The 9,672-nt window shown below is 47.5% G+C and overlaps 1 protein-coding gene across 1 annotated transcript in view; it reads left to right on the top strand.

Annotated features, from left to right (window-relative positions):
• Positions 1-356: 356 nt before the first annotated feature.
• The window catches only part of LOC149447909 (E3 ubiquitin-protein ligase UBR3-like), a 54,828-nt gene continuing 45,512 nt past the window's right edge, over positions 357-9,672 (top strand). The window contains exon 1 of the mRNA XM_089651866.1: positions 357-907. Coding sequence (XP_089507992.1) covers positions 480-907 — 428 coding nt within the window. The 5' untranslated portion in view covers positions 357-479. The remainder of the gene's footprint in view (positions 908-9,672) is intronic.

Below are 9,672 nucleotides of genomic sequence, written 5' to 3'. Positions count from 1 at the left end.
TGTACCCATGTGTTGTCAGTGTACCCATGTGTTGTCAATGTACCAATGTGTTGTCAATGTACCCATGTGTTGTCACTGTACCCATGTCAGTGTACCCATGTGTTGTCAGTGTACCCATGTGTTGTCAATGTACCCATGTGTTGTCACTGTACCCATGTGTTGTCAGTGTACCCATGTGTTGTCAATGTACCCTTATATTGTCAGTGTATCCATGTGTAGTCGGTGTCTTCAAGTGCTGGCAGAGCGGGGCTGAGTGTACCCATGTGATGTCAGTATAGATCTGCCAGTGTCCCCATGTGCTGTCAGCGTGTCATGTGCTGTCAGTGTATCACGTGATGTCATTGCCCCTTCCCCGGTGCTGTCAGTGCAGGGCTGAGAAGTGACAGGAGGCGGCGCAGTTCTCGCGAGATGTGGCGGAGCCCCGTGTATGGAAGATAACAAAAGTAAAGCGGAGCGGTGAGGAGCTCGGAGGAGTCATTATGGCGGCTCAGTCTCCGCCGCCACTCAGCCGGGATAAGGAGGCCACGGCGGCCAGGTTGAAGGGAGAGCTGAGCCGGGGGGAGCGGAGCCGGGATCAGCTGAACGAGCTGCTGGACTGGGTGCTGAGTGTGGAGCGGCCGGCCGGGGAGGCCCTGGACTGGTGCCGCTCACTGCTGGCCGGAGGGGACAAGTTCGAGGACTTCTGTCAGGCGGTCCGTTCCTATGACAACGCCACCCTGTGCGGCCTGGTCTGGACCGCCAACTTCGTGGCCTATCGCTGCCGGACCTGCGGCATCTCCCCGTGCATGTCCCTGTGTGCCGAGTGCTTCAACCAGGGCGAGCATGCCGGCCACGACTTCAACATGTTCCGGAGCCAGGCCGGGGGGGCGTGTGACTGCGGGGACAGCAACGTCATGAGGGAGAGCGGGTGAGTGCGCCCCAGTACATCCTGCACCTGGAATACACCCCACTGTGTACACCTCAACACCCGGAATACACCCCACTGTATGCATAACACATTCAGAATACACCTCACTGTGTGCACCCCACTATTTACTGACAATACACCACACAACGCCCAGAATATACCTCAGTTTGCACCCCACACCTGGAACACATCCCACTGTGTAACCACACCTGGAATACAGCTTGCTGAGTGCACCTCACACCACACCCTGGTATACACCACACCCCACTATGTACCTACAACACCCTGGAATACACCTCACTGTATACTTTCAACACCCCACACCACACCCCGGAATACACCCCACTATGTACCTTCAACACCCCACACCTTGGAATACACCCCACTATGTACCTACAACACCCCACACCCTGGAATACACCCCACTATGTACCTACAACATCCCACACCCTGGAATACACCCCACTATGTACCTTCAACACCCCACACCTTGGAATACACCCCACTATGTACCTACAACATCCCACACCCTGGAATACACCCCACTATGTACTTTCAACACCCCACACCCCGGAATACACCCCACTATGTATCTAAAACACCCTGGAATACACCCCACTATGTACCTAAAACACCCCACACTACACCCCGGAATACACCCCACTATGTACCTTCAACACCCCACCCCAACCCCTGGAATACACCCCACTATGTACCTACAACACCCCACACCCTGGAATACACCCCACTATGTACCTACAACACCCCACACCCTGGAATACACCCCACTATGTACCTTCAACACCCCACACCCCGGAATACACCCCACTATGTACCTAAAACACCCCGGAATACACCCCACTATGTACCTTCAACACACCACACCCTGGAAGACACCCCACACCCCGGTATACACCCCACTATGTACCTTCAACACCCCACACCCCGGTATACACCCCACTATGTACCTTCAACACCCCACACCCCGGTATACACCCCACTATGTACCTACAACACCCTCGCCACACCTAGAATACAGCTTGCTAAGTACTCCTCACATCACACCCCACTATGTACCTACAACACCCTGGAATACACCCTACTATGTACCTACAACACACCCTGGAATACACCCCACTATTTACTTACAACACCTCACACCCCGGTATACACCCCACTATGTACCTACAACACCCTTTGCCATACCTAGAATACAGCTTGCTAAGTGCCCCTCACATCACACCCCACTATGTACCTACAACACCCTGGAATACACCCCACTATGTACCTACAACACCACACTTGGAATACACCCCACTATGTACCTACAACACCTCACACCCTGGAATACACCCCACTATGTATCTACAACACACCACACCCTGGCATACACCCCACTATATACCTACAACACCCTACGCCTCACCTAGAATACAGCTTGCTGAGTGCACCTCACACCCTGGAATACACCCCACTATGTACCTACAACAACCCGCACCACACCCCGGAATACACCCCACTATGTACCTACACCACACCTGGAATACAGCTTGCTGAGTGCACCTTACACCACACCCCGGAATACATCCCACCCCACTATGTACCTTCAACACCCCGGTATACACCCCACTATGTACCTACAACACCGTACGCCACACCTAGAATACAGCTTGCTAAGTGCCCCTCACACCACACTATGTACCTACAACACCCTGGAATACACCCAACTATGTACCTACAACACACCCCACTATTTACTTACAACACCTCACACCCCACTATGTACCTACAACACCCTGTGCCACACCTAGAATACAGCTTGCTACGTGCCCCTCACATCACACCCCACTATGTACCTACAACACCCTGGAATACACCCCACTATGTACCTACAACACCACACTTGGAATACACCCCACTATGTACCTACAACACCACACTTGGAATACACCCCACTATGTACCTACAACACAACACACCACACCCTGGAATACACCCCACTATGTACCTACAACACACCACACCCTGGCCATCGCCCCACTATGTACCTACAACACCCTACGCCACACCTAGAATACAGCTTGCTGAGTGCACCTCACACCCCGGAATAAACTCCACTATCTACCTACAACAACCCGCACCACACCCCGGAATACACCCCACTATGTACCTACACCACACCTGGAATACAGCTTGCTGAGTGCACCTTACACCACACCCCGGAATACACCCCACCCCACTATGTACCTACAACACCCCACCCGGAATACAGCTTGCTGAGTGCACCTCACGCCACACCCTGGAATACACCACACCCCACTATGTGCCTACCACACCCCGGAATACACCCCACTATGTACCTAAAACACCCCACACTACACCTGAAATACAGCTTGCTGAGTGCACCTCACACCACACCCCACTATGTACCTACAACACCCCACACCTAGAATACAGCTTGCTGAGTGCACCGCACCCCGGAATACACCCCTATGTACCTACACCACACCTGGAATATACCCCACCCCACTATGTACCTACACACCCGGAATACACCTCACTGTGTACATCTCAATACACCTCACTGTGTACATCTCAATATACCTCACTGTGTACACCCCACTATTTACTAACAACACCCGGAATACACCGCTGTGTGTGCACCCCACCCCTGAAATACACCTGACTGTGTACACCCAACATCTGACTGTGTACACCTAACACACCACTTGGGGACGGCACCCTGCATACTGTCTGTGAGGAGGGGGGGGGGTGACAAGTTGCGTACTGTGTGTGAGGAGGGGGGGGGGGGTGACACTCTGTGTACTATGTGTGAGGAGGTTGATGTTCTGCGTACTGTGTGAGCGAAGGGGGGAGGGGTGACGCCCTTCGTACAGTGTGAGAGGAGAGGGGTGATGCCATAACGCCTTGCGTACTGTGTGAGAGAAGGACAGGGTGACGCCCTGCATGCTGTGTGAGACGAGGAGGAGGGGGGGGTGTGATGCTCCACATACTGTGTGAGAGAATGGGGGACCTGACGTCCCGCGTACTGTGGGGGGGGGGGGGTGACACCCCGCGTACTATGTGTGAGGTGAAGGGGGGGTGACATCCTGCTTACTGTGTGTGAGGTGGAGGGGTGATGCCCATGACGCCCTGCGTGCTGTGTGAGAGGAGGGGGGGTGTGACGCCCCGCGTACTGTGTGAGAGAAGGGGGATGACGCCCCGCGTACTGTGTGAGAGGAAGGGTGACGCCCTGTGTACTGTGTGAGAGAAGGGGGTGTGACGCCCCGCGTACTCTGTGAGAGAAGGGGGGGGTGACGCCCCGCGTACTGTGTGAGAGAAGGGGGGGTGACGCCCCGCGTACTGTGTGAGAGAAGGGGGGGGTGACGCCCGCGTACTGTGTGAGAGAAGAGGGGGGGGGATGACGCCCCAGCGTACTGTGTGAGAGAAGAGGGGGGGGGGGGTGACGCCCCAGCGTACTGTGTGAGAGAAGAGGGGGGGGTGACGCCCCGCGCACTGTGTGTGAGGTGGAGGGGTTACGCCCTGCGTACTGTGTGTGTGGTGGACCCTCGCATCCTAGAGCACATGTTTTGGGGCTCCCTCATGTAATTTAGGGCACCCCATTAATTTCAATTGTCTGCCTTATACATGAGAAGTGCAAAAAGACAAAGGTTGTTCTAGAATCGCACCGCGCCAAGGCCATGTTGTTTGGCAGGCACGAATGCTGATGCCTTTACAAGATGCTTGGGTGCCTCTAAGAATTAATGGCAACCACTCGCGTCTGTAAAAGGGCCTTGTGTTTTTGTTTTTTTTTGTGTTTCTTTATTTTTTGTGGGTTTGGGGTGTGTGAAAGTGCAAATGTCCACGTGTGAAAGAATCCTGGGCATTTATCCATGGTGCTTGAGTCTCCAGCATTTATGTGCGACTTCTGTCCAGCCCCACTGCCTACAACCTATAAAATTCTGCATCTGGCATCTACTGCGGCTGAGCAGTGCAGTTAGTGTGTAGATTTAGGGCCGTATGTGCCCAGGGGTGAATGCCACCAAAATTCTGCATTCTGGGCATTCGTCACTGGGCTCATACTGCTCTGAATTTTGGTACTAGTCGGTGCACAGCAAATTTCATTCTCTCAATGAGTTTTGCTGGTTGGTGGGGCTGGACGGTGCACCTGCACCTGAATGCCTGTATCTTGCATTAGGGATAAATGTCCAGTGTGCATATATACGCCCAGTCTTGCAAAACTGAAATATGGAAGGAAAGTCTTTTTGAAGACCTTGAGTTTCCAGTATATTGTTCCTTTATGCAGACGTGTGAAGCAGGATCTGGGCTTGTCAGTGTCTGGTGTACATGTGACCGCTCTAGGACAGGAATAGAAGGGGTGGGTGTGATGGTAGGACAGCGCACAGTGTGTTTGTATACCAATGTAATCTTATCTTGTGTTGCCTGTGGCTCACATGGGTGTTGCAGTCTGCTTCAAGAATTATTTGTCAATAATTGTTATTGAAGTTATGTAAACTGAAATGTGAGGAATAAAGTGACCTTTGCTATGAAAACACAATTCACACATAAACAGACTACAAAACATAATCTCACATTCCATTTCACATAAAGAAAAGCTCAAGATGTTTATATACTAAGGCTCCATGTACACTGCAGCTAATAAACTCACGTTTAGGAGCTTTTCTGCGTTTTTTTTCCAGCAGCCCCTGAACTCTCCCTAATGTTTTCCTATGTGTCCATGTACACATCGTCATTTACAGTCGTTTACAGGCAGTTGAGTTTACAGTAGTTTTTTTGAACGTACCAAACTTGCATTCAGGAGTAGATTTTATCAGCGTTTCAAATACCAAACACTTGTAAATGCGGCTAACCGTGTTTATAAGCGTTTGCGTTTGGAAAACTTTTAACTCTTCCATTTCCAGATGCGGTCTAGAGCCTTTTTTCATCATGAAAAGTGCATGCAAAGTGTTTTCCCGGTACTCAAATGGACCTGGTACACCATACTTTGAGGTTTCGCATGAAAGAAAATATGTTAGACACTGCTGCAATAATTTCTGCACAGCAATGAGCTGGAACACATCCAAACACCACAAAACAAAAGACAGCTAATCTCAACAAATACTGCTCTCTCTGCTTCTGCTCTCTCTATTTCTCTCAAAATGTCTGAAATAGTTAATTTTTTTTACTGTTTTTCAGTGCATTCTGGGCATTTTGGCAGTTCTGAGGTTATCTTTAAAAAACGCTTCTAAACGCAAATGCTCATAAACGCGGCATGCAAACGCGGCGAAACAGATGTTTTTTAACCTGTTTTCCAGCAGTCCGTTTCCATCGTTTAGAAGTGTCCCGTGTACATGGAGCCTTAGAGTAGATGTAAACCCTAACTGGACAATATTTAGTTTTCTCAGGAACTGTATCATAACTGCCATGTTCTTTTCTTTTTGAAAATGTTTTTACTGTATTGCTTTCCTTTTTATGTCAGTGCTACTGATCTCTTCTAGTCTCCTTGCAGCCACATCCTGCCTGAATGCAAATGCTTTAGTGGTGACTCCATGTCATTGCTCTAGATTGGCTTCCCAGTGGTCGACCATGCATGCTCCTTGAGTACTAACAGGTCTACCAATAGTCCCCAATGGAAATCGTGTGACAGACATGGGGGTTATTCTATAATACAGGAGAGTGTAAAATACGGTTCAGCTCTGCATAGAAACCAATCCGCTTCCAGGTTTTATTGTCAAAGCTTAACTGAAGAAGTTGAAGTTAGAAGCTCATTGGCTACCATGCACAGCTGCACCAGATTTTGCATTGAAGTTTTAATAACAGGACAAACTGGAAGAGATGTAACAATATAACAGGAAGAAGCCCTCTGAATCCTCCTATATGAATTTGTATTGTAATTGTACTGTCTGCCCTTATGTTGCAAAGCGCTGCGTAAACAGTTTACACTATATAAATCCTGTATAATAATAATAATGTGTCTGAGCAAAAGCCATCATAGCAGGATCACCAGATATAATTATACTGATCACCAGCCATTGTTAAAAGTTCACCTTTCTGTAACCCCCCCTCCCACACTGCAAGGAGAGGTTGAGCCAACCATACATAGATCAAAATTTGTCTGCTTCAGCAGGGACTGGCTGAATTTCGATTTATGTATGAGAACTGTCCTCCTGTACGACTATACTGTGAGGTTCTCCCTCGTTCAGCACCACGCGCTATAGTCAATAGTTCTGATCTGTGTGTTCCAACAGCAGGGAATTCTCCCCACTGTCAGAATATTATCTCAGCAGGAGGATTCCCCAATCAACCTCAAATGTGTAGATAGAGGAATTGGGTCAGTTTTTTATTGTTTAACCTGCTGATTGAACGGAAAAAAAAAAGACTCGTGTATGGGCTGCATTACTCGTTCAGTCTAAAGGCAATGAATGAAGTGAAATTCTTGCCTTCTTCCTTTCCCGTAGGCGTCCTCCCTGTTGTAATACTTGTCCTCTGAAACTGCTCTGCTTGGGCTCTCTCAACATTTTCCCATAGGATTTACTAATGATTATTGCATGCAATATTTGTGTTTTTTGGGAATATTGCATGCTATAATAAATGTCAGTTCATCAAAAAAATAGAAAATTTAAGGTAAATACTGTAAATATCCCTGAAAATGGAGATTAATCATAAGGGTCCATGTAAAGTGACTTAAAAGAATGTTGCTCCTAGAGGAGCAAGTAGAAGCAAATAATGTTATCGTTTATGTGTCTGTGCATTAGGATGTTTAGAGGCATATGTTACGATCTGTGTTTAGAGGCAGAAAGAAAATCCTTCTGGTTTGTGGTTTTTTTTTTTATTATTATTATTTTCTGCCAGAAAACCACTCTCAAAAATGCAAAATGTTCCTAAACATACACAAATGTACAAAAAATGCTAAAAATTAGTTTTTTTTTAAATTAGTGTGCATGGAGCCTTACAGTAAATTCACTAAAGAAAAAACACATTCATGATTTATGTTCTGGTACAGGCAGCTGATATTTTGAAAATTGTACAAAATAACAATGAGGGGATCTGCACTGGCCAGTAAGTTCAATGTATACAATGTATCAGTGTGGAAATGTTCTTTCCTAAGCTCAGGAATGTACGTAAATTGTAGCATTTCATTAGAAGGAGATCATTCTGTGAATGAAGGCACACTAAGCCTGGGGTCACATGTTTGCAGTTGTGGGAGTGCGTGTAAATCACCCGCTTTCCTGTACCCGCGACAAATATGCACTGCTGTAATTAGACGCATGGGCGTGCCATTAGTTCTTAATGGCACCCCAATGCATTGGAAACTGCAGCACATTTTCCCATGCTGGGAAATGCTTAGCATTATGTGGTTTCCCTGTGGCTGGAGTTTTAGAAAAGGTTAAGGGACCTTCTCCTGTGTATCCCACTGGTACAGCAGCCCATTAAAATAAATGGTCTGCTGTGCCTGCGCAAACACGGCCGCAGGCTAGGTTCACATTACTGTAGGTTGGGAACTCTGACAAATGTGTGGCTATTTAGCAGACGCTTGGAGTCCTCAATAATTCTTAGTGGCACCCCATGCATCCACAAACGTGGTATGTTTTTGCACATGCCAAACAGCATGGTACCACAGCACCATGCAGCTCCGTGCAGCAGGTGGTGACTTCCTTCCTTGAGTTTCTTTGGGTAGGTTTGCCCAGTGAAATATGTGGGCTGCCTACATGCAGAATGCAGGTCACAAAAATGTAAACCTAGCATGAGAATGTCTTCAAAGTTCCACAATATTTCTTTGTGTCTTCATTCATAGAACAATGTACAATTCATAGAACTGTGGTACAGTGTTAGCGTGCAAAAAACTGTGATATAATACTAGTGCTAAATATTGCAAAACGTAAGTGTTTAACTCATTTGTTAAATGCATATTTTTTAGTGAGTTGACTACTTTTGAGATAAATACTGCATGAGCTATGTTAAGGCATAACATTTATGAGAGTGTGCCTCTATACCCCCCCCCTTCCCAGGCAAAATAAGCATTTAACCTTTTGCAGTGCGAGGGGTGACCCCATGCCAGGTGAATTTCTAAGTATGGCTGAAGTTCGGCCTTAAAATGGAACTGTAGGTAGCATGAAAGTTTCAAATGCTGCTGCTCTGTAATCGATAACACATCATTAAAGGGCTTGGGTGTGAGCAGAAGAATTGGTATAAGCCCTGTTTCACACCAGTGTGTCTTCAGTGCCACATGCGATTTTACATATCACACCTGAAGTAGCATCTAATGTATTTCTATGGCACTTCAATCAGTGCTATTTGAAGTAACACGATTTCAAAAATAGTTCCTGGATTACTTTTTTTCGGATTCATTGCGACTTGCATTGACTTCTGTTAAATGAAGTCGCAAACTGCAGTGAAATTGGCGGTACAAATAGCACTGATCTGCTAAGCCCTGGTTTACACTGAATGCGACTTTGAAATCGTGTTACTTCACTTGAAGTAGCATGATCACAAAGCCGCAGGTCAGTGCGATTTGAGGTGACTTGCCTGACATCTGTGCGACTTCATGCACAGATCTCTATGCAAGTTGCACCTGAAATCACCGAACATGTTGCTGTAACTACTTTCCAAATTGGCGCACTTCAATGTGCGATTTAGAACTGTCAAGTCGCACCGGTGTGAAGCCAGTCAGTTCATGTGCTGACAAGAAGCACACTGATTCTAAAAGAAAGCAGAGTGATGAGCTCATCATTGTGTTTCTTCTCTTTTCACTGTCCGGTCACAGG

This window comes from Staurois parvus, unplaced genomic scaffold (genome assembly GCF_062004578.1).
Source record: "Staurois parvus isolate SC_StPar_1 unplaced genomic scaffold, SC_StPar_1.0 ptg000665l, whole genome shotgun sequence".
Lineage (NCBI taxonomy): Eukaryota > Metazoa > Chordata > Amphibia > Anura > Ranidae > Staurois > Staurois parvus.
The sequence above is the reverse complement of the archived record's forward strand: the minus strand, read 5'-3'. Positions and strand labels throughout refer to the sequence as shown.